The 25,422-nt window shown below is 38.0% G+C and overlaps 1 protein-coding gene across 2 annotated transcripts in view; it reads left to right on the top strand.

Moving 5' to 3' along the window:
• Window positions 1–289: 289 nt before the first annotated feature.
• The window catches only part of LOC132143569 (dorsal-ventral patterning tolloid-like protein 1), a 55,624-nt gene continuing 30,491 nt past the window's right edge, over window positions 290–25,422 (top strand). Inside the window, exons 1-4 of one of the 2 annotated variants that reach the window (XM_059553916.1) lie at window positions 290–491; window positions 1,677–2,082; window positions 20,280–20,390; window positions 23,458–23,538. In XM_059553916.1, coding sequence (XP_059409899.1) covers window positions 1,905–2,082; window positions 20,280–20,390; window positions 23,458–23,538 — 370 coding nt within the window. In that variant the 5' untranslated portion in view covers window positions 290–491; window positions 1,677–1,904. Of the gene's footprint in view, window positions 492–1,662; window positions 2,083–20,279; window positions 20,391–23,457; window positions 23,539–25,422 lie in introns of both variants that reach the window. The other variant, XM_059553915.1, reaches the window with a different exon arrangement.

Here is a 25,422-nt window from a genome sequence, read left to right as displayed (position 1 = left end):
TAACCACATAAAGCCCGTCTATAAACATCTAGTGCTCTTGTCGTGCAGTGTATGAATGTGTGCTCGAGTTTTGCAAAGTGAGGCATAGCTTGATGGATTGATGGCGTGACGTCAACACACAGTTACCTTGCCGTGAGGGAGGGGGGGATTAATCTGTGTTTGTGTGTGTCAGGAGAGAGAGAGAGAGAGAGAGAGAGAGAGAGAGAGAGAGAGAGAGAGAGAGAGAGAGAGAGAGAGAGAGAGAGAGAGACGCGTTAATCTCCAGGGAAATGGGCACGTTTGGAATAAGCGGTACCAGTCAGCAAGCGCACTTTAATATTCCAGTGGCTGTGGAAGAAGTGTTTCCAGAGAGAGAGAGAGGGAGAGAGGGAGGGAGGAAAGGAGAGAGAGAGAGAGAGAGAGAGAGAGAGAGAGGGAATATGAGGGCAGTACTCAAGATGAGCCTGCGCTTTGAGGCTGTACAAAACTAGACCCTGAGGCCATTCTCTGAGGTAAGCTCCGTCTCTCTCATATTTTACAAGGTTTGACGCCACGTTGTTAAATGTACGGCGCTTCTATTATTTGTGTTTGTAAAGTAGCGCGCGATAAAGGTTCGAGTCTCCTCGCGCTTGATTGGACGCGGCGCGCTCTGTTTTGTCAAATGTGACGGCTGTGCTTAAACCCTAACGGCTTCGCAGTAAACTCTCTTAAATAGGCGTTAAAGGAGACCGGGCCCTGGGGTTATGGCCGGTAAATTGTATTTGTCAGGACATGAGAGTGGATAAACGAGCTCAAAGCTGGCTTCATGAAGTCCGTTCGGCGTTTTGACAGTCACTTCACTCAAGTCAGAGAAGTTTGTAGCTATATTCTAACCGAGATGTGTTGAATGGAACAAACGTATAAATCAGCAATAGCCTGCTTTTTTACTAGTGTTTCTTGGCTTCCTTGTTCCAGCAGGCTGCAGCTATTTTGAGGTCCACACTGTCCAAATTAAAGCAGCCTCACGCAGCAAATTAGACACTGAGAAACTGCTTTTAGTTCAGAGACGTGTGTGACAGAGAGAGAAAGAGAGGTTGAGAGAGACAGACAGACCTACTTTATGAGGGGAGTTAAACAGATTTGTTAAATGTCACACCACAGCCGTTTTTACTGTCACCTCCTAATAAAGCAACTACTGTATTTATAACAGTTTTTAAATATCTCACCTACATGGAACTTGCGTTACATCCTGAAGTTTTGTATAGGCGACGGGAAAACAGTGCTTTTGTCGGATTCTTGCTCAAATTTTAGTGAACGTGTGACTTTTACAGCTACCGGCTCGTTTTGGGGGAACTCGTTTGGTATTGTTAAAGTAAATCAGATAGTTTCCTGTATTTATAATGCACGAAATATATATGGTTGTTGTTCTTAAAGAAGTAAGTAGTTTGTGTGCATAAGAAAGTATATCTATCTATCTATCTATCTATCTATCTATCTATCTATCTATCTATCTATCTATCTATCTATCTATCTATCTATCTATCTATCGACATCTTCATTTTGAGCTTCTGTAAAAGTCTGCTCTGAGTCATTTAAATATGTTAAACATCTTCATTTAAATATTAATTTAAATGTAGCTACATCACGCCTCACCCCCTGCCACTATCTTTACTTGTTTCATTTAAAGACTGGCTTTCATTCCAGCTCTGCCTCTTTAGGGAATCTGACTGTGCAAGAGAAAAGAGAAGTGAGCTGGTATCTGATGAGCTGATGCATTGGGCGTCCAGCTGAGATGCCGCGACGCTGACGGTCCTGCCCCGTCTGTCGAACCGGACCAATGATGATAATGAAGATGATGATGTCCACACGGTGCGTGTAGCGCTAAATCACCACTAACGGACCCTTACGAGACACTCCACTCTGATCCGCGCTCATTCAAACTTCAGATGGACTGCCTTCACTCAGCACTGACCAGTAAAATGAATTGGATCACACTCCTGCTGGCCGGCTTGACTTTTTTGGGCAAAGTGTCCTTGCACAGCTGCTTAGATTATGATGACAGTTATGATTATTATGAAGATGAAAAAACAGAAACGATAGACTACAAGGATCCCTGCAAAGCTGGTAAGGCGCTTTTGCGCGTTTTTTCTTGCTTTTGATAGCCTATGTAAATTCTTTCTGTGAGGTAGCTGATCAAAGGAGAAAGCATAAACATCTAATTCGCAATTCACACGGTGCTGTATTGTTATCCTAAACGTATGGAGGAATGAGCGCTTTTTATTCCCAAACTTCAGTTCTTTACGCGGAGACTCGCATGGGTCACGCATTGAGTCATTTGGCGCGCGAGCATCAGAGATCAGCGACGCATCTCTTTTAATCTTTTTTTTATTACGTAGAAATAGCCTATCCCTCGCAAGCCTCGCACGACCCATCCTCCCCCGCTGAAATGATCTAGCCCGCTTTAATTCAGTTTCTCCCGGGATGATCCCGTGGCTCGCGGGGCCACGTGCGCTCCGCTGTCATAAACCCGTGTTCTCCGCGCACACGTTTGTCCGTGCAGGTAAAGTGCGCTTGCACGATTTACAATCTCTTATGTAGTTATTATATCAATCTAAGTTGAAACGGAGTTCACTCTGTTCATGTGAACCACTATTTCACCTGCTGACAGCTTGCATGCAAAATTTATCAACGAACGTCATTCATTATAATTACGTAAAAGTAAGTTATTACAAATAATCAGTGGCTCTCTTATACGTTTCCGTTGTGCATTATTGTATTTGTATTTTATGTTTACGTAGTGTAATGATTATGTAGATTTAGATAGACATAAATAGACATTTTTCATGGAATATCGAGGGTTGGACTAAGATTACAGAAACACTCAAGGGGCCATGTGTATATTTTTGCATATAACCAATTTTAGATGACTATGTTTAAGTCTTTGTTGACACATATCCATACAGAAGGCCAATAAGATTTATATTTCACTCTGTCCTCTTTTGGATGTGTAAGTAAACTCCAGCTGGCATAACAGATATTTAAATGCATCATCTGCAGTTACATTTTGTAAAAGTGCTCTGTTCCTCCCTCTCTCACATGCCAACACACAGATTTACTCACATAATCTCTCTCTCCACATTCTCTCTCTCTCATTTTCCTTTGTGTATATATCATGTTTACTCAGGAACTATAAATCTAAGCATTTGTTTCTCTGCTTCAGTGTGTTGGCATTGTTTCCAGGCTTTTATGAGACAGATGTATGTACACATGCAGAGGGCACACATACTGTACACACAAGCAATATGGATTTCTGATGAGAATGAAAAAAAAAGCATTTAAGTGGGTTGTGTGAATGTTTGTATGTGTGCAGTGTGTATGTATGTTTGAATTAGTGTGTCTATGTTTGGGTGTATGTGTGTGGGGAGTATGACTGTTTGGCAGTTATAGGGAGGACCTCTGTTTTTCCAAACTGTGAAACATTCAGCCTAGAATTTTGACAAGCTCGTTGATAGCAGTACTACAGGGAAAGGGTGGACAGCATTTCACATAAACTTTTAGCACATACATAAATAAATAGACATAGAAAACACTTTTAATCTTAATTACACACATTTCTCTCAGATATCTATCACATATTCCAAGGCGACCATAATTCATACTGTTAGTACTGGAAGTGTTAAATCCTAGTAAACAGCCTGTGCCATGTATACTGTATAAACATCTACCCAATTCCCTTATAAATACCAGTGTACACCCAAAATGACTTAATGTCTTACTCAGGATAATATTTCAGATACGGTTAATCTGCTATTACGCTAAACTTGCATGTAATTCATGTAATTCATAAACCACAACTTTATATGTTGTTGCTACGGTAATGATATGCATTGGTGGGGTTTGTGTTACAGTGCTTAAAGTTCTTTGCATCATACCAGGTAAAATGCTTACTGTCCAAAAACCGTCCAGGTCATTGAGCGTGTTCGATCCAGTTCTCTCTAATGCTAATGTTAGCCACTCTCTTAGCTGATGGAGCATTTACCGGCGCGTCTGCAGTGTAGCCTTGCATTAGCATATCTGCGCTGTGTTGATGTTTTAGCAGAAATAGACATGCTAATTTAATGCAAGGTGTCGATGGGGGGAGCTGCTGTGTCTTTCAGATGAATAGACCCAAATTTAGTTTAATTGTTTACAGGCGTACAGTATTAAACCTTGGCCTTAAAGGGTTAGTTCACCCAAAAATGAAGATTATCCCAGAAATTACTCGCCCTCAAGTCATCCTAGGTGTACATGACTTTCTTCTTCCGGATGTATCCAGTCAGAGTTATATAAAAATTGTCTTTGATCTTTCTAGCTGTTTCATGGCACTCAGCGGGTGTTGCATGCATTAGTCCAAAAGAAATTAAATAAAAAGCACCCATCCATAATAAAAAATCTTATATGGCACCTGGGGGTGAACAAAGGCCTTCTGTAGCAAATTGATGCGTTTTTGTATCCATTTTCAAAATGTAATAATCACTTAAATGTAGCTTGCACCCACTGTTGTACACGGATGCAGTTCCGGGCAGATGACGTATGGAGGTCGGTTTTGCGCACGCATTGAATAAAGTCGTTATTTTTGTTTTCTTTTCAAAAAGCATTCTCGTAGCTTCTTAAAATAATGATTGAACCCCTGATGTCACCTGGATTATTTTACCGATGTCCTTGCTACGTATCTGGATCTTGATCGTGTTAGGACACTTGCTGTCTTTTAGGGCTGTTAAAATGAATGGAAAACTAAATTCAAATTTTCTACTTAAATTATATCAATTATCATATATTGTATTATTATATTATCATGTATCATATTCAAATTTAAAAGGCATAATTTCATTTAGGGGGAAGAAAGCTTTTGGCTTCTCTCCTGAGGCCACAAGAGGGCATATCGCGCAAAATATAATGCACGTTTCTTCAAAGCCTTACACAACTATCTTTGAAAAAAAAGTGCATGTTTAAAATAATGTTTATAAACCATATATAATTAATAAAGTTGCTTAAACAATTAGAAAAAAAACAGCACCATGCATGTATGTATAATTTAATACAAAGGACCGAAAACCAATCACAACGTGGCTACTTTCTTCATTTAAAAAGATGAGATACAGTGGGATGGGGAAAACCGCCATAAAGTCTTGAGACATGTTTTGTAAAAGTTGAACTTACATTAATTTGACATGGCTTTCTAAACATCCAGCTCTCTTATGCGAGATGCAAGTGCAAAGCTGATAGATGTCCCTTTAGAAAATGTGATGCGTTCTGTGTGACGTTTTGACGTAAACAATAAAACGATTTATGGTCCCCTCAATTTTACTTTTACCAGGTAAATTGTGTGTTGTGTTTTATGAAACTGAGAATTGAGTCAAAGTCTGAGAATTAGTGTATGGTTTTGCAGATTTGGTGTGTGGTTCTGCTGTTTGATTGTCAGGTTTTAGAAATTGTGTGACATACTGTAAAATAAAATACTGTAAAAAAACTGTAAAATACATATTTTGGCATTTGTGAATATAAAGCAAGACATTATTCACTCCCTATATTAACTATATGGAAGGCTTTGGGTGTGGCAACTGGTTTGGTTATGTTTTGTGGTTGTTTTGTAGTTTTAGAAAAATTCGTACCAAGGGTTGCAAAACCTGAAATGCATGCACATTTACTTCTTTATGTTCAAGGTGTACCACTTTCATGAGTTCATATTAATGGTTTGTTTTGGTTGAAATAACAGAAGGCTATTAGCTCCATTAATGAGGTAAATGAATTGTTTAGGACTTCTGTTTTTGTTTACAGAAACCAAGAGCTCTATTGGTTTCAATGGGCCACTAAAGGGCTAGTTACATTATACAGTCATTAGGTGATGTTATCTCTTTCTGTTATCTTAAGACATTGTAAACCTAATGACACTGCTGCTACAGAATAACCAATCTTTTCTGATTATGCAAATTTTGCCCACGCCTCCTTGTTTAGGCAAGAGAAACATAAACAATCCCAAGGGAGTTTACTGGGGGTGTATGCAGAGAGACTTAGGGGCAAACACACAGAAAAGAAAGCTGATGCAACTTTTTATATTTCTCTCAGAATTAGAGTCATCATCTTTATTGGCATCATTGTCAGCATTTACAGTGAGTGTTTACACAGTACTTACAAATAAAATATATTTATATTATTAATAATAAAATACAGTACATAAAATTAATGAAGACAGATCAAGAAAGTAGTATAGGAAATGAAGAGAAATATAAAAGAAGTTAAAAAAGGACAAGAAAAATAGAATAAAACAACATAGTCACTGCAGTCACCCGGATCCAGTACGTATCCAGACCAGATGCTGGATCAGCACCTAGAAAGGACCTCTACATCCCTGAAAGACAGCGGAGACCAGGACAACTAGAGCCCCAGATACAGATCCCCTGTAAAGACCTTGTCTCAGAGGAGCACCAGGACAAGACCACAGGAAACAGATGATTCTTCTGCACAATCTGACTTTGCTGCAGCCTTGAAATTGAACTACTGGTTTTCGTCTGGTCAGAGGAGAACTGGCCCCCCAACTGAGCCTGGTTTCTCCCAAGGTTTTTTTCTCCATTCTGTCACCGATGGAGTTTCGGTTCCTTGCCGCTGTCATGCACAGACACTATTTAACTGAACAGAGATGACATAACTGAATCCAATGATGAACTGCCTTTAACTATCATTTTTGCATTATTGACACTGTTTTCCTAATGAATGTTGTTCAGTTGCTTTGACGCAATGTATTTTGTTTAAAGCGCTATATAAATAAAGGTGACATTGACATTGACATTGACATAGAATATGTTAGTGGTGAATTTATGGTATATACAAAATTGTAGTAATAGATCATCTGTTAAAGTAACACACACTAAATCTAACACTATACTAATACCTTCGTCCCCGTTGTATTGTTCATTCATAGTGTTTGCAGTTCCTGTCAGATACTTTCTGCACTTCATTCCTCACTCTTTCTTCATTGCCTAAACATGACTTTTTTCCCCCATTAGTTTTATAGAGGGCAGTGGTTCATTTTGTGAAATTGTAGTTTATAGTCCTCGAGTTCATAGTTGTCTGCATCTAGTAAGCAAGGACAGCTTAATGGCAGAGAACTACTCCAGGAGATGTTGTCTTGGGGAAGTCGTGGCCTAGTGGTTAGATATTTTAACTCCGAACCATAAGGTTGTGGGTTTGAATCTCAGGCTGGCAATTCCATGACTGAGGTGCCCTTGAGCAAGGAAATGAACCCCCAACTGCTCCCTGGGCACTGCAGCATAAATGGTTGCCCAGTGCTCCGGGTTGCGTGTTCACTGCTGTGTGTGTGCACTTTGGATGGGTTAAATGCAGAGCACGAATTCTGAGTGTGGGTCGCCATACTTGGCTGTATGTTATGTCACTTTCACAAAGCATCCAAAATTAACTTTGTTATGCATAACAATGGTGAGTAATTCAATAAAATTTAAAGCTGCAGTCCGTAAGTTTTGCCTCTTTGTCGCCATCTATGTTTGGAAACCTCCAATTCCAGCTGTGTGCGTATCTTCCTTGTGTTGGTTTGCTCCGGCATGGATCCAGCGCGAATGAATTTGATATTTTGAGGAGTATGTGTGGCAGTCAGTCACCGCACCAGTGTGAATACTGTACTTCAGAATACCAGATTCTAGCCTTAGTCTTTTAATATATATGACCAAAATAAGAATTTTCACTGTATATTGTCATCTGAGCAAATAAGTTACATGTCTGTCATGTTTGTTCTGACCTACTGAGGGAAAAAAGCATTGCAATAAATCGTGCTAACAATGATGATTTAATCTAAAGATCGGTTAGCTCACATCACATCAAACCGTGCAAATTATTATTGTTGTTATACTTTATTCTCAATTTATTAATGTTAACAACATCAGCATTGCCTATATTGTGTATTGGCATGCAGATTTAAATTTCTTTACAGTCTATTCTCTAATTGTCATACCATTCAAATTTCATTCTTTTAACCCAAAAAGCAAATTAAGGTCCCTTCAATCTGGTTGTCTTTAAAATACAAATCTGGTGTAATCCCTGGCTATCTGTAACCAGAAGCACATAAAACTGGAATATAATTACATTTCATTCAAATGTGTTTCATATACATATAATCCTTTCTGCATTACAATCTGCCATCAAATTGATACATTTAATTAGTCTAGCTGCTGTGAGAAAAGGCTACAAACAATCCGCCACCTGCAGGATCCTCACATGCGATAGCCTACTAGCCAGGACAGCTTCTTTATGTTTACAGACATGACGCAATGATGTGGCAGCATGGTTGAATTTCCCGCGAAAACCACTCAAATTAGAAAACATTATTGTAAGATAACCGTTGTGAATCAGGCTAAAGTAATAGTGATAGTTTTGAACACTGGCTATTTATGTACTTGCTCAAATATTGATTTCAGATCATTTTTAACCAAAAAACGTACGGACTGCAGCTTTAATGAACAAAGTAAAATTGACTTGTTTAAGTGTTAATTTTCCTTTATATTAGTAATAAACAGAGGTGTCAAGTAAACAGAGGTGTGAAATAAACAGAGGTGTGAAAAATAATTAGTAAAGTATAAAAAAAGTAAAGTATAGATACACAAAATTTCTACTTAAGTAAGGTAACGAAGTATTTGTACTTCGTTACCTTACTTAAGTAGAAATTTTGTGTATCTATACTTTACTTATTTTATACTTAACTAATTATTTTTCAGCCGACTTTTTACTTCTACTCCTTACATTTTCACGCAAGTATCTGTACTTTCTACTCCTTACATTTTAAAAATAGGTTCGTTACTGCTATTTCATTTTGACTTGTTTTCATTCTGGCTTATAATCATTCAAAAAAAAAAAGAAAAAACCTATCCAGATAAATCGCGCCATCCGGATGGAGTGAATTTGATTGTGATTGGATGAGAAGAATAAACATATACCATTCCGACACCCTATTGGTTTGTACTCGATCCATCGCACCTGCACATGACACAAATCATATCACACTCCAGCAAGGACATAGCCAGTTTTGGGTTCGTTTAACAAAAAATGTATTTCTTAAAAGTAGGGTTGGGTATGGAACCAGTATGCACCGAACCGAATAAGGATGCAGATTTCGGTGCCTCATTTCGGTGCCTCTTAAATGCCTGAGCGATCGATTGAAATGTTTGTCCTGGTTCTCCGAAATGTACAAAAGAAGCAGGGGTGTCGCTAGGCTTTTTTAGTGGGGCTATAGCTTTTAGCTCCATAAACTGTATACAAATTCGCGATCGCCTCAGAGTCAGTCCACATAAATTTCATATGAAACCGGCGTCAGACCGGTCTGCTCTCCATCTTTCAGCACGCTCTTCAATCCGCACACCATGGCGGAGCAGCGCGAGTGGACTCAAACACAAACAGAGGACACAAGGTTGTGTGTTTATAGATAGATTGTTAGAATATCCATATCTGTGCAGTGTCCTAAATACAGTTTACAAAAGGTCACGAGGGAGCAGTCAGTTTCTCATCTACTGTAAAGTTTTTGCTCCGTTCACCGCTCATCATACCACAGCTGTTTCCTCCAGCGACAATCGAGCCCTTAACACATATGAACGAATGCATACTTCAGTTGTACTTATTTAAATAAATTTATAAATACGTAATTTATACATACACTACTGTGCAAAAATCTTAGGCACGTTGGTATTTTTACCCAAAAGAATGGTGTTCGGCCAGTTATTTAAATATTTAGCTGAAGTGTGTCAGTAGAAAATATCAGTTTACTTTTCCAAACATTCATTTTGCCGTTGTCTGACTGCTTGTGCATTCAAAATCGCACTAGATTATTATTCAAATTAATGGCAAACTGATATTTCCTTCTGACACACTACAGCAAAAGATATAAATAACTGGCTTAAAACCCTTTTTTGGGGTGAAAATACTAATGTGCCTAAGACTTTTGCATTTAATTTCATTTATTTTTGCTGAGTTAACGTGAGACTCTTATCGGGCGATAAAAAAATATCGCCGTTAATCTACAAAATTGGGTTGGGAGCTGGGTCTTTACTACGCAAGCTATGACTTTCACCTTGATATTTTAGCGCGGATGTATGCCTAAACGAATTGCACTGTAGGGGGCGAGAAAGAATCTTCGAACCTGTGTGTATTACTACTGTGAAATAAATTACCACATCAAATGTGACGTGCTAGCATGGATGCAGCTGAAGCCGCCGGGTTTGCTTCAGGGATTTTTTTTTTAAGAAGCTTCCCAATGGAAACCTCAACAAGACTCATGCCTGTTTCACACATACTCCGTCTGCAGTGCGTATGCAGTCTGTGTGCGTTTCGTATGTGGTGCAGAAGCAGCACGGACTCATACTCATTGTGCTTTCACACAGGACACGTTTGCAGTCCGCTATTCGGTACATGAACGATCGCTGCACTGCTGCAGACGCACCGCTCCTGGAACGCACTGACGGACCACAACCGTGTGATCGCTGGAATCCGTTAACATGGGTGCATAAAAAAAAATATGCAACGCATACGCACTGCAGACGTAGTATGTGTGAATCAGGCGTAAGGTTGTTTGCACCTTGTGCAATGTGGAATTAGTTTACAGCTTTCTCAAGCACATTGTGATGCATTTTGGAAACAGGAGATGAGCCCCTGGTCTAATGAACCACCTGGCTTGAGAAACCCATTCTCAAAGACATTATTTTATTTGGGTAGCACACATATTCTGAATGCCTTTGGCAGAATTCAAATGAGCCATTTTAATCAAGATTAATCTAGATTAATTCCAAGATTACGGTGAGATTAATCTAGATTAATTTTTTTTATTTATGCCCACCACTAATTTGCATTGTACTAAAGTGCGTTCATTTTCAGTGGGCATATATGCGGCTGAAACAGGTAGCCTAGTGCATCCCAAATTTTTCAACATGAACATTTTAATATAACATTATAGTCATTATGGCCTATGGCCTTTAGAAAAATGTTATTTGAGGAGGTGGGGTAGTGCACAGTAGGCCCCTGTGGCACGGCATAAGCTTTTGTTCTTAATAGCATTTTTTTCCTTACATTACCTTTACTTTTATACTTTAAGTAGTTTTGAAACCAGTACTTTTACACTTTTACTTGAGTAAAAGGCTTGAGTTGATACTTCAACTTCTACAAAAGTCTTTTTAAACCCTAGTATCTATACTTCTACTTGAGTAATGAATGTCAATACTTTTGACACCATTGGTAATAAACAACACCATTGTCAAGTCATTGGTTTACGCAAGATAAGATAGTCTTTCTCTCTTTGAGAAGCTGCACCTGTCACAAAAATGTGAAGAATACACATCATAATTTTATTCTGAATGGAATAGTTTTAGTGGCTTAGTGCAAAGAGTTTAGGGACAATAGGCATAATAGATTTTTTAACTAAGGTAAAAGTTGTTAAAAGACATACAAATTGGTCTCGGAATATCTCGGCATAGGTACACATATATTGTATATCAAATTTCAACTGCTTGTATCATCGCAAAATGTAAACTACATATTATCGCCCAATCTGCTAAATGTAACATGACACGAGGATATAACAAACATCATCAAAACATAATTTTACCATTGGAACTGCTGGTCAGATTAATGTGTGAGGGAATCACGTCAGTCTGACAGTAGTCTAGTCATTTATTTCTTCTTTGAGTTTGTGTAACTGTGTCTATGTTATATTATGTGTTGCAGCTGGGTGTCAATTTCACCTCTACATACGTGTCAGATTCATATCCATCTGTTTACATATTGCTTATGACCTTGTATATGTGTGTATGTATGGTGGAAATGACTCTGTGTGGTTGATCATCTTGCTTCTGTTGTTCTTGGGGAAACAGAATGTGAATATTTGGCTGTGTGCTTATCTCATGCCATTAGAGTGCACTAAACACATTTCCATCTCTTTGTACGCTGATTTCCCTCCATGTGTGTGTATGTGCGCGTGTGTGTGTCGAATGTGGGAGCCCACTTCATTCAGGCACTTATCTCTTCCTGGTAGCCTGCATCCTGCCACTTAGCTTGAGAAGAATCTCTCTCACTCACACACACACACCTTCACACACACAGACACACACACACACACACACACACACCTTCATTCATGCCCGGTACAAAAGAGGGTTTTTGTCATAAAACTGTGCACACAGCAAAACAGAGCGTGTGAGTGAGTGAAAAGGGAAAGAACTTTCACTTGCAGTTGTATTGTTTTTAGTAGTTGTATGAGTGTCTGCAACATAAAAGTGATGTATTCAAATACATAGAATTAGATTTTTCATTCAGGTTTTACTTGAATGTAAAACATGACATCAGTCTGTCTTCACAAGTCACACTCACATTAAAATTCAAAGCTTTTAAGACATCATCAGATGGCTGTTGGCTCTTTGACTGCACTTACTTAAACTTTTCCCTGAAGTCAGCTTGTCATAATCAGAGTAGTTGAGTTGTTGTATGTGTGTGAGGAGCACTCTGGCCTGACAGCCAGCTTCCGAAAATTCCCAAAAATTCCAACGTCAGCACTGTGCACTGTTTGTTTTGGAAGCTGGGAAACATGAGTCAGCAATCCGCACACTTCCTCCTAGAATGCATTTCGCTAATTAAACAATTACGGCTTTACACATCCTGACATGTGAAAAGGTGCTTTGATGCTCTGACAATGGCACTGAATGAAGTCTTTCTGTCTCTCATGCACATTTGCAGACCAGACCAGTTTAAACATTTGTTTCAGACGATCCCAAGTATTGATAAATAAATATTTAAATGGACTTCAGAAAATTTTGTGATCCATCCAACAACATGTGACTACACATATGTGTAGTGTAAACTCTTTAAAATATAACAGTGAAGCCAAATCATGTCAATCATCCACTGAGCTAAAACAAAGTTTGCCAGTTGATCTTATGACAGATAATTGACTGACAGCCCAAATAGCCAATTAGATCATTGTGTTTATAAGCCTTAATATTTCAGCACTTTTGCCCATCAAACTTACTGAACAGTGTGTGTGGCATAGAAACCATTTTTGTCAAATTAACAAAACTATGGTAAAAGGTGTTGTTATGGTAGATGTAATTCAGAGAGAGGCCAGTGAATGGAGTTTTGCTTGTTCCATTCCCAAAACTCTGCAGTAGAACGTATGAACTACTAAAATTTCAAATTCATAATAAAATTTCTACATTTGCACAAAGGAAAGCAATAGTATAATATGGTATGGTTGATGTTTTTAGAAAAGGGATTCATTGATTTATCATTTTTGTTTGTCATTCTGTATGACACTGACTTTTTTTGCTCATTTTACACTTGAGTGATTTGTTTCCTCTGCTAAGTACAATGGCGACATGCATACGACCAAGTTAATTATTTTCAGAAAAACTGATAATGTAATTTGCACAATGATAACCTGCATTTGAAGTAATTTATGGCACACACATCTGGCACATCAGTGTCATTTTTTTGGGTGCACGATATAGTCCTTCCTTGAGAAGCAGTGGGGCTGTTTTAGTAATCGCTGTCGCAAGGTCTTTTATGTCCATAACAAAAAATGAAAAGGACTAGGCCTATATGCAAAAGACTTAAGGGAACTTGGCATCCTTAAATTCACCCCCTTTAAAGCACCATTGCTGCAGCAATATACATGTACTGTATATGTAATGTCTTTGGCTGTTGCACTGTATAAATAAATATTTAGAAGCTAGTATGGAATTTTTGTACTTTTATGTATGTTTTGCAACTTATAAACTTGCAGTAACACATAAAAAAATAGCAAGCGATGTATGTAGTTTCAAAATTAGAGACCCTTCTCTCCAATCACAGGAGACAAATTTGAGATGCATGTTACTACAAGGTGTAAACAGCAATGTGTCTCAGCTGACTACTTGTGATCTTATCACAGAATCACAGAGACAGATCTTAAAAGCAGGTGTTAACGTCCCCTAGATGCTCATAGCTTAGGTTGACTCTCTTGAGCAATAGGATGCAAATGCATTTACGATGAAGTTTAATCTCAGGACCATTGGAAACCTTTTTAAAATATTGCTTTTTCAGTTGGCCAGGTGTCATGTATAGCCACAGAAATGTTATTGCTGTGGTTATTGTTCGGATTAAAGCTGTCTAAAAAAACAAGATGTCAGGATGCAAGGTGACATCAAGCAGTTATTGGAATTGTGTTTGGACGCATATGTGTTTTTGTTTGAGTGTTTCTGTCCCTGATTCTTCCTGTGATGAAGCTCGCAGGAATGTTTTTTGGGCTGTCACCCAAAATGCTTTGCATCATGTCTTTCTGACATGTGGCGCAGATGTCTTTAGTTACGTGACACTGACAAACAGAAACACCCCACTCATCCTTCAGCTCCCATGATACTCATTCATCAGACTCAGCTGCATGTTTCTCTGGGTTTAATGAGGAAGGGATTCTTGGTATTAAACTGACATCACAGTAATGAAGCGTCAACATATGGTCAGACTTTCCAAACCAGTAGTGTTTGTTGATCAGTGCCTCCCTCCAGAATTCTCCAAAACATCTGCTGTCTCTGTGTACATAAACCAGTCTGTCAGTCATATTGAAAGTCTACAAGAGAAGATGATCAGTGGCCATTCTTAATCCAAGTGTACAGTCTTCAGCTCTCTTCCAAAGCATAATGAGTCTTGCTATCATAGACAGTTGCTTTTTGAGGAGCCATTCACACAAAATACATTTCTGCATTTAAAAATGTACAACTGATCACACAAATATTATGTGAAAAAATAAAAATAAAATAAAAATAAATAAATAAAACTGAATTATTTTTATTCAATTAAATGTCAGTATATAATTAACAATTCATTTGCTTTATCCATCATGTTTGACTGATAATTATGCTGCCTACCATTGTGTCAAGAGCACCACTTACAGTATAATGCCTGAAAATGCTGTTTAGAGGAAGGCATGTTTTGGAACAGAGCTTTTATCTGATAAACTAGATTCTGATTTGATTAGCTGAGTTTATCACTTTTGATCGACTTTATTACTTTGGTGAGATTTGCAATGCAAAACTCTGTGGACTTGCTGAGACAAGTTTACTCATATTAAACGCACAGTTAGTTCCAGCAATGCTCTCCTCCAAATCTTAAATCGTTCAAAGGAAACAGTGAGAATGACTTGGATTAGTGCTGGGCGGTTTGAACAAAAATTTATATCACGTTTTTTTTCTACATTATGCCGGTTTTCCAGTTTATAACCTTTTTTTTGTTTTTTTATGCATAATCAGGTGTACAATGCATTTTCTACTGGTTGATATTCCAAGATGTGCTTTTAGTCTGACAGCACTTGCATAAAATGGTTCCTCTTTTTGGCACAAGTTCTTCTGTCATGTTCTACTAGTTCTGCAGCATCCATCTTCCCTGTAAAGCCTGTTTCACACATACTCCGTCTGCAGTGCATATGCAGTCCGCAGCACAGACTCATTGTCTAATATATATATATATATATATATATATATATATATATATATATATATATATATATATATATATATATATATATATATATATATATATATATTTATTTTTTCAGCATTGTGAGTCTTTTATCACAGAACTGTAACAATCGTTCATAGTTATAGACATTAGTTTAAATCCAATAAATATAAATAACGCATTATTCATGCATTTTACTTCTAGGTTTGTATAATAAGCTGCTCAAGCAAGCGGCAAAACATTTAAACACAATAATTAGCCTACTTTTCTTGTTAAAATATTTAAAATTAAGACACCACAGACAGAAACAGTCTCGTGCCTTTTGCATTTAAATCTTTATCACAAGCAATCCCACAGGTCTTAATGAACTAATTTTTTTTGCCTCCATAAAAGTGAATATATATATATATATTGTAGTGCTGCAATGACGCGGCGACATCATCGATTACCTCGACTACAAAAATACGTCGACGTGCGTGAAATGCGTCGACGCGTCACACTGTTTACATCTCGCGTAATGGCATACTGGGAATGGAGAAAGTTGCATTCTATCACAAAAACAGAGACCACTGCTATCAAAAGTATGGGAATACTTTTAAACAGAGGCCAAATAAAATGACCCTTTGTTCCCTTCGCAAAACCGATATGATGTACCACGGCAGCACAAATGCAATGCACGAGCACCTCAGAGGAAAACATCCTGGTGCTCTCCGGTGTTACGGTTTAACTGGTTACCGTGTGATCTGGTGACCAACTTCCTGGTTCAGGTCTCTGCTGCAGATGTGATGGAACAAACTGATGTGATATTATTAAGTGTCTAATAAACGCAGACTTGCTCATTGCATGATTCAGGTATTCTTGTAAAGATTACAAGTTATTGGTATGATCACCCGTAGCGGCTGAAGTAAGGATAAAATAAAAAATAAAGTAAGTCTGTGTTGGCGCTGGTTTCAAACACGCGTTAGGGGCCGTTCACATATCACGCCTAAAAACGAGTGTAAAACGCTAGTTGCGCCACTTTCTCCTTCTTTCCAAAGCGCTCGGGCAGTTGTGCCCCTGGGGCGTCTGCCGTTGCTAAGCAACCATGACGTGCTCTCTTCACGAAGACGCGGAAATTTCAGCAAAGGATAAATGGATTTGCAGCACTAAAAATCGCTTGCAGTAGCTCTGCTACTAAATTTATTTCAAAATGGCAATCCATATACAGCTATGATCAGCTGTTCCCTCATCTTAGCTGAGCTTTCAACGTTGTTACGGGAAAGGATAAAGCTGATTGGTTAGTTCTTGTTACATGACCCGCGGTGCGCTTGCGGCATTCTGAAAAGTTGAGATGTTTTTAACTCGATGCGGTGCGGATGCGCCTGTTTTCGCGTGCACGTCGCGACCGCGTCGCTTCCATTATGAGCGTGCATACCGCGTGCCTACATTGGTTTAAAAGACAGCGCGCCGCAAGACAACAGTCACAATCCACCGAGCTACCCCGAATCAGCTCCAGATCTCTGGAAACCATGCTAAACCATAGCAGAACCCTGACTACATTTTATGGTTTGTGATGCTAAAGAACATTTCATGACGTCTCAGACAACTGTAAATTTGTGGCTACTGTGGTTTAATTATAAACGCTATCATAAACTCATATTTACCATAGTAAAATAATTTTTTGCCTCTTTATTTTTGTATACTGTAAAAACTTCAACCACATTGGTTGAAAATGGATAAAGGTTGAAATATTATATTAGTTGTACTTATATTTTTTTTGTAAAGTTTTTCAAAGGATTCATTAGCTAATCAAAAAAAAGAACATTAAATTAATTATTTATTGTAATAAAAATAATCGTTAGAGTAGTCGGCTAATCGAAAAAATAATCGTTAGATTAGTCGACAGAAAAAATAATCGATAGTTGCAGCTCTAATATATTGTCTTCCTTGTTTATCTAAAAGTGCACTTTTTCTTGTTTTAAACCTGGCCAAAAACCCATGTGTTGCGTGGGAAACAGCTTTAATTAGTATACATTTATTGCGAAATTAATGCATTTCCGTGTCAATCCATGTTAATTTTTCCCGCGAACAATACGCACAGAAGACGAGTATGTGTGAAACAGGCGTTATAACGTAACACCAGAGCACTGCTGTGTTTTCCCCTTACGACACCTCGCAGTCGCTGCTTAGAAGTGCAACATTGTAAAGGGTCTGTCTGAAGCAGTGTCGCGCGGCCGCGGCGCAGCATAACGTTCCTTTCGAACGTTGAGTAATTAAATACATCGGTATGGCGGTATATTAAAAATTTATATCGTATCGAAAATTTACACCAGTTTTCGGTATGAACCGCTATACCGCCCAGCACTAACTTGGATGTTTTCAGGATAACCTGGAGAGTCTCATTTGTGACTGTAGTGTGACCTCCAGGATAATCTCCTATTTTAATACACATTTTAATCTGCACCCAGATTAAAACACACCTCCTGCCGCGCTACAATAACCATGGAACTGAGATGATAATTTCACATTTGTCAAAACATTTTATTCTCCTTCAGATGACACATTCTGCAGAGGTCTCTCTGTTTCCATCTGAGCAGATGTTAAGCTGTTAAACTATTAGTTTCATTTCTCAATGAAAGAGATCATACAGTTAAAAATCCATTGTCACTGTGATGGTCACATGTTAGACAGAACCCATCCGATTTCCCTCCTCCAGTTCATAATCGATTCTTAAGTACAGACTCTGCTCTGTTTATCGATCATCACGGCTGAAGTTATTGACTGCTGCTAAGTTAAGATGTGCAGTCAAAGACTCATTAATGTTAAGCGAATACATGATTGCTGAGGCATTACTGGGCTTCACTCCCAGATTTCTCAAATCAATATACAAATTCAACTCAAAGCCTTTTCCTCTGTGGTCAAGTCTGAGCACTTTGTCTTGTTCATCTGGACACATACTGTATTTTAAAGTCTTGTCTCACTGTCAGGGCTGTTAAGACAACTGCAAAGAGACCTCATGTCAGCTATTTAGTATAAAATTATTTAGCAGAAACGGAAATATGCATAGCAGTCTGTGGGCAAGATTTGCATATTTAACACTGATATATAATCTCAAGCCTTTTTAGGTAGTGTGGAAGAAACAATATGACCACACAATGAGACAGTGAAGATTCAAACTCAAAATATAAATATGCTTTTCTTGGAATTTCCTGTATAATTATAACAACTGTATACTTTCCAGCAATTCTTGCACATTTTCTTTGTAAGTAAAACTTAGCATTTGATGAAATAGGACTGCATTTAAATGTGTGAAGAATATACAGTAAATCATATTTTTCAAAATGTATTTAAAATCAAAACATTAAAAATATATATTCTAAATTATAATCTATACTGTAAAAACTGTAAAAACCTGTTAAATGGTTGATGGTACGTTCCCATACTATATATGATAAAAAACTGTTTTGGACATGTAATTTTACAGTAGTATACCATTTTTGGAAGTGGAAAAATAATGTATAATTTACAGTGAATAACTGTAAGAATTCCCTTCATTACATGTTTATTCTTAGTTTTGTACATTAGGGTTGTATGTTCCATTTAATGTTGTTAAATTGATATTTATTGCATTATTTCAGTATCATTTGTGTTACATGATGGTGTTTAGTTTTTGTGTGAATAACACTGTGCACCTTCTCTGTATGTTAATATTTAAAAGTTGCTTGTGATCAGCTTTGGTTCTTTTGGTTTGTTGACTTTCTCATCACCACCTGCTTTTGGTGGTTATCAGTGTGTTACAAAGGTAGAAAAGAGATTCCAGTACTTCAGTAGGTTGCTATACATTATATCAGTTAATGCAATTTAAATGTATTTGTATTAAATGTATTTAAATGTGAATTTAAGTTAAAACCATAAAACCTGAAATGTTGCTAGCATATTCTTACATTGGAAAAAAATATATATATTGTTATTAAAGCAATCTAAATATAAAAATTATACATTTTAAATTAATTAAAAATATATATTTTTTTGTGATGGGAAAGTGAATCAATGCTTATTTTGCTTTAGATTGTATCAGAGAGTCCCACTGATAAAGATCATGACCATGAGTAAAGCTAACATTGTCTGAGGAGTTATTGGAGAGGGAAGGATGCTTGTATACACACATGCGCATACACACAAACAATGCATTAGAAACAATAGTAGTTGCCTAAAGCTGAAATTACATGTACATACACATATACACACTCACACACACACATGCATGCACAAGGGCAGAGTTTTTTCTGATATGGAACAATCAAGATAGCTTAATTATCTATTGTTTTATATCAAGATTGAGGAGTGAACTCCCTGCCAAAACTACCAGCACACACAAATGATGTAGTTCCCAATATTATCTCCGTTTTCATGGCCAACTGGCCATATCTAAGACCTCCTTGGTGAAAGAATCATTTAAGGATTTATGATGTCATGACTATAGCTGAACATCAGGAATGTTGGGACAAGTGCGATACGGACATTAAGTGAACAGGGTTGGTAAGATTGCAACGTGATGTATATACATGTTCCCTGACATCCGCTTATTAATTTTTAATCAGCATTTGAGGGTGCGAGAGCAAAGTTGACAACCTAAGATGTTTCCTCTCATGTTAACTTGTCAATTGATTGCATATGCAGCAAACCTTAAATTAGCATCAGTCAATAGCTCAGGCCACGCTGATCTGAGTTTCAGATGTGTCAGCCAGCACATAGACCATCAATCTATGGCGCTACCAAAGAGTGTGTGTTTGTGTCCTAATAATATCCTTCTCTGTTTCTTTTTCCAGCTGTATTTTGGGGAGATATTGCCTTGGATGAAGAGGACTTGAAAATGTTTCAGATCGATGGAACGATAGAGCTTTCACAGCAGTCACATGGGAGACAGGGTCACACGTCGGGTAAGGCACATCAGATATCACAGCACTCCAGACTGCAGTGGTCGACAATCATTGAAAATTGGCCGATTTGCAAACAAATGACTCTTATAAAGTGGTATTTTTTAGGATTTGTGAAACAGCCTCAAACTCACTTGTGATTTAGTAGTTTAAATCAGACTTACTTCATCAGTAAATTGTATGAGCGGCTATTTGGTTAACAGCTGACTGAGACTTTAGGGTGCCATAGGTTGTCTTCAGAAAATATTTTTGGTATGCTGGTTGAAAGACTTGCTTCACATCCTGATAGCAATCATTAAGTTAAGTGGTTTAAATGTATATATATGTATTTATATATTCTGTTGAAGGCATAGGACCAAGAAATGTTTGTCCAATCAAAACGCTCGTTCTGAGCGTTTCCTACCTGCCTGTCCACATATGCATTTGCATACCTCTGTGCACATGGTTTGCGCAGACAGGACGCGTCATCAGCGCGTTCACGTACACTATGCAGACAGAGTAAGAATGGCAGACAAACATCATCAATCTGACCTTCCTTCCTGGTATTGTAGTACTTTTACTAACTGTAGTGTACTGATCTGTACTGATCTGTTTACGATCTTCACGTTTATGCTTTCAGGAGGCATTGCTTTGGACGGCGATTGCAGGGAGGGTGGGACGTTCGCTTTCAGTGCTATCAGGCTAAAGTTAGCATTTTCCAAGTTCTCCCACTGCACCACTGCATCTATATGCTTTTTAAATATTCTCAACAGAATTTTGCGAACATTTTATAGAGCATTGGTATTGAACAGTCAGCTTTGTTTTGTGTTTTGGCATCTAAAAAGTCATTTGGCTGCTAAATGTGTAATGTTATTTCTCATTTTATCTAGTATTTTTTTCTGTCTAGATGACTAAATCACACTTTAGACATTATAAATCTGTCACTTAATCTGGATTTAAAAAATGAAAGGTCCTCAGTTTAGTTTGAGGTTTTAATGCACATGTTTTTTCAGCTGAGTTCAGTAGCAGATGTGCAGCAGACGAGGTTAAAGCTGCAGTCAGCAGCTGCTGAGGGTTGAGGGTTGTTTCTGGTGCAGAACAACAACAATGACTCTTTCTACAGTAAAGTTCAAGGATTCAGCTTCTGTTTCACTCAGTACTTGAAGCTGGCCATGTGCTTTTTTTTGTCCCGATGTCATGTTTGAAGTCAGACCTTCCTCTAGGCGTTAAATGCTCTGCTGTAGCGCTGGCCTCTAATCAGTTTCGACTGCAGGGTGACACACAAAAACACACACATACAGTAGTCTCTGTGGATTTGTATTTAAGATAATGTCTTGATCAGTCTGAGATGCTGAGTTGTCAAAAGCATGGAATGAATGTCCATTTGTGTTGTGATTGTGTTGTGGGGTGTGGATGATTTAAACTTATTAAAGTCCGACTGAAGTTGAAAAATGTGTGGGGATATTGGGAGTTTATAGCTTCAGGTGATTAGACTTGATTAATGTTCCTGTCTCAGCTCCACTGCACCATCAGCAAACAACTGTGTGTGTGTGTGTGTTTGCATTGAAAAGTCTTTGTCTTTTACTTCTTATGCAATGGGAAAAGTGCAGAAGCGTATGTGTGTGTGCAAATGTTTGTTTATTTGTGAGTTAGAATAAACATTGTTAAAAAAATCCTTCCTTGCTGATATCTAAACTGACCAAAGTCCAAATGTGCATGTGTGTGACCTTCCCAGTGGCACATTGTTAAGGTAAACTATGCGTCTAAAACAGGATACAATCACTGGTATGAGTAATGACTACTCACAGACAGCAGCCAACTAAGAGAAGTTTGCCTTGCTGGGTAGTGGCATTGTCAGCAACATCACCTTCATCTTCGTCTGAGTCTTTGGCAGCACAAAGATGGAAGTGAGGCCAAAAAGACGTTCTGTTTCCGTTCTGACTGGGGTTGTTACAGGATGTGCCACTGGGGCAGAAGGACAAATTGCATCAGGACCAGGAATAGCAGGAGAGCTGATGTGTGTTTAAACCAGTCAGGACAGGTCTTTCTTGGATATTTCCAGATTCATCAAGATGCTGTCATGGAGAAACACACTTGTATACCTGCCAGTGTTATGTGCATGAGATAGAGTGTTTGTGTGCACATTAATCCCAAAGCTCAGACTTTTCCTGTGTCTTGGATTCAGAGTGTTGTTTGTTCCTCACTTTCCTGTCCCCATCAGAGAAATTCCAGAGAAAGAGAGAGACAGAGTAAATGCAAAAGTAAGATAGCAGAGGAACTGACATGTGTGAATAGAGCTGTTCAGTAAGAACCCTGGGAGTGAAAGACAGGAGTAGGTGAGATGTTGAATGAGGGAGATGAGGCTGGTGACTGGGGGAATGAGGAGAGGTCAGGACAGATAAAATGGGTGTGAGAATGGCTGGTGATGGAAGTTTCTGGGCTGTGTGTTAATGTAACTTTATAATGGCACCAGTTACACTTGATTTAAAGGGATAGTTCACTCAAAAATTAAAATGAAATGAAAATTCTGTCATTAATTACTCACCCTCATGTCGTTCCAAACTCATAAGACCTTTGTTCATCTTTGGAACAAAAATGTAAATATTTTTGATGAAATATGACAGTTCTCTGACCCTGCATAGACAGCAATGTAACTTAAATGTTCCCAGGCCTAGAAATGTATAAAGGACATCAGTAAAATAGTCCATGTGACATCAGTGGTTCAACCACGATTTTACAAAGCTATGAGAATTCTTTTTGTGCACAGAGAAATAAAAATAACGGTTTTATTTTACATTTCTGGGTCTGGGAACATTTCAGTTATGTTGCTGTCTATGCAGGGTCTGAGAGCTCTCAGATTTCATCAAAACATTTTTCATTTGTGTTCTGAAGATGAACAAAGGTCTTTGGGTTTGGACCAACATGATGGTGAGTAGTTAATGGTAAAATTGTTGTTTTTGTGTGAACTGTCCCTTTAAGGAAAGTTTACTCCAAGCGTAATAAAAACACTTACACAATGTTCTCATAAAATTTAAATATCACTTTCACAGCATTCTCAAAATAACTCTCTTATATGTTTTGTTTCTCTCAGGTGGTTTAGGAGAGCATAATCCCAGTAAGAAGAGTGGTTCGTTATATCTGTTGCTGGACAGAATACGAAGGTTAGGTTTTGGTAAGTTGAAAACACTGGATTGTTTCTCAGATTTTTTTCTTATTTGCCCCACAGCACCATTAGTTCCCCTTCATCAGCATTTAGAAATAGCATTAAAATTAGCATTGTTCACCCTATCTATTTTATCAATTCATCTTGATAAATTAATAATTTATATTATTGTGAATGATTTATCCATGTGTGCGCTTCTTTTTATGTATTTATTTTAGCACAAAATTATATAACTCATAACTCAATCATTTGGTGAAACGACATACTTTTTTTTCTGGTGATGAATGTAGGACTTCTCCGAAAACATCAAACCCCATCCCTTTCTTAAATTTGACCTACAATAAAAATTCAATACAAGTACAATTTCTAACAGCTCTGAGAGCAATTATTTATAATCTTTCTCCGAGAAAGTCCTAGCAGCAAATGTATTTATTGTGAACGAGTGTAAAATTATTTGCATTAGGGTTGTGCCAATAGACGATAGAATCGTGTATCGATGATAGTCAGAGATATCGACAATAGCAGATGTCTCTGTCGATAGTCAAGACAATATTAGGCTCATTTTCCTATTAAATGTATTAAATAATAATAATAATAATAACTATACATTTTTTATTTTAATTAGGCGGCCTATTATAATTCGGCTCTCAAACTGCCCAGATATTTCACTTCAGCACCGCATTTCACACACACACACACACACACACGCACGCGCACGCGCGCGCAAAAGAGGATTAGCGCCTGTAGCCGCTGAAGAAGTCTCCATCCACAAACAGACGTACATCGTCTGCAGATATAAGGTATTTCATTGCACTTTAACAAGTAATCTGAACGGCCTATATATGTGCAATATTTTAAATGAGCCCTCACTAACTGAGTTTAATGCCACAGTTATGTTAGAATGCATCTCCTTCTTGTTTCTGTGCCGGTGCGTCAGACTCATGAGGCGCACGGTCCGGAGCGCTGTATGAAAGCCTCTGTTTATACTTTCCGTGAGTCCGCTATGGACCACTAGGTAGGCGTGACATAAAAATCATCATCGGAGAGTGTGCGCTTAGCTCTGACCGGACGACCGCGTGCCTCCCATTTTTTTTATGACCAGTAGGCTTCAAAAGCCCAATTGCACATTTGCTATTCGAACCTGTGCAATCCGTCAATAAAAGAATATAAAGACACCCAGATGTGCAATAATTCTGGGCAACTGTTTGTTCACATGTTTGATGCAGAGCAGACCATCAGCATACGCTTTCGGAAGTATAAATGGAAGAAGTCCGTGTGCGCGTCCGGATCGCTCATGCGGAAAATATAACACAGGCTTAATCCATCAGTTCAATTGAACTTTTGAATACTTTATATTTAACGTTTTAATGTACAATATTTTACAATACAATATTAGTGTTAAACTGCTGGACTTTAAATGAAATCTACTATTGATTTTCACCGTTGACTGACTTTACAGAACATTTTGACTGATAACTTCCGTGCGCAGATGCGGCAGATTAGTCACATGATGCGTGTTATGACAGTTGCGTCCGACTATTTATGAACTAACGTTAGCTGTTTTAAATACAGTATTTTTATATTTAACGTTAGTTTATCAGTATGTCTGAAAGTATATTTTTTCGATTAGTGGTGATTCCATAGGCTCTCTCTCTCACGCACATGCACGGTTTAAAACACAAATAGTTATGCTATAACAAGAACAAAGAGTCTCTCTCTTGCTCCACCCAAGCATGATAATATCATGTATCGTCGATCTCACGGGCTGACGATATGACGATTTGAAAAATGACCATATCGCCCAACACAAAATGACCATATCGCCCAACACTAATTTGCATCTTTTGTATGACTGATTTCATTATAATGAAACCTCAATAATTATGAAATGCC

The sequence above is a fragment of the Carassius carassius genome, chromosome 7, assembly GCF_963082965.1.
Source record: "Carassius carassius chromosome 7, fCarCar2.1, whole genome shotgun sequence".
NCBI classification, from domain to species: Eukaryota; Metazoa; Chordata; class Actinopteri; order Cypriniformes; family Cyprinidae; genus Carassius; species Carassius carassius.
The sequence above is the reverse complement of the archived record's forward strand: the minus strand, read 5'-3'. Positions and strand labels throughout refer to the sequence as shown.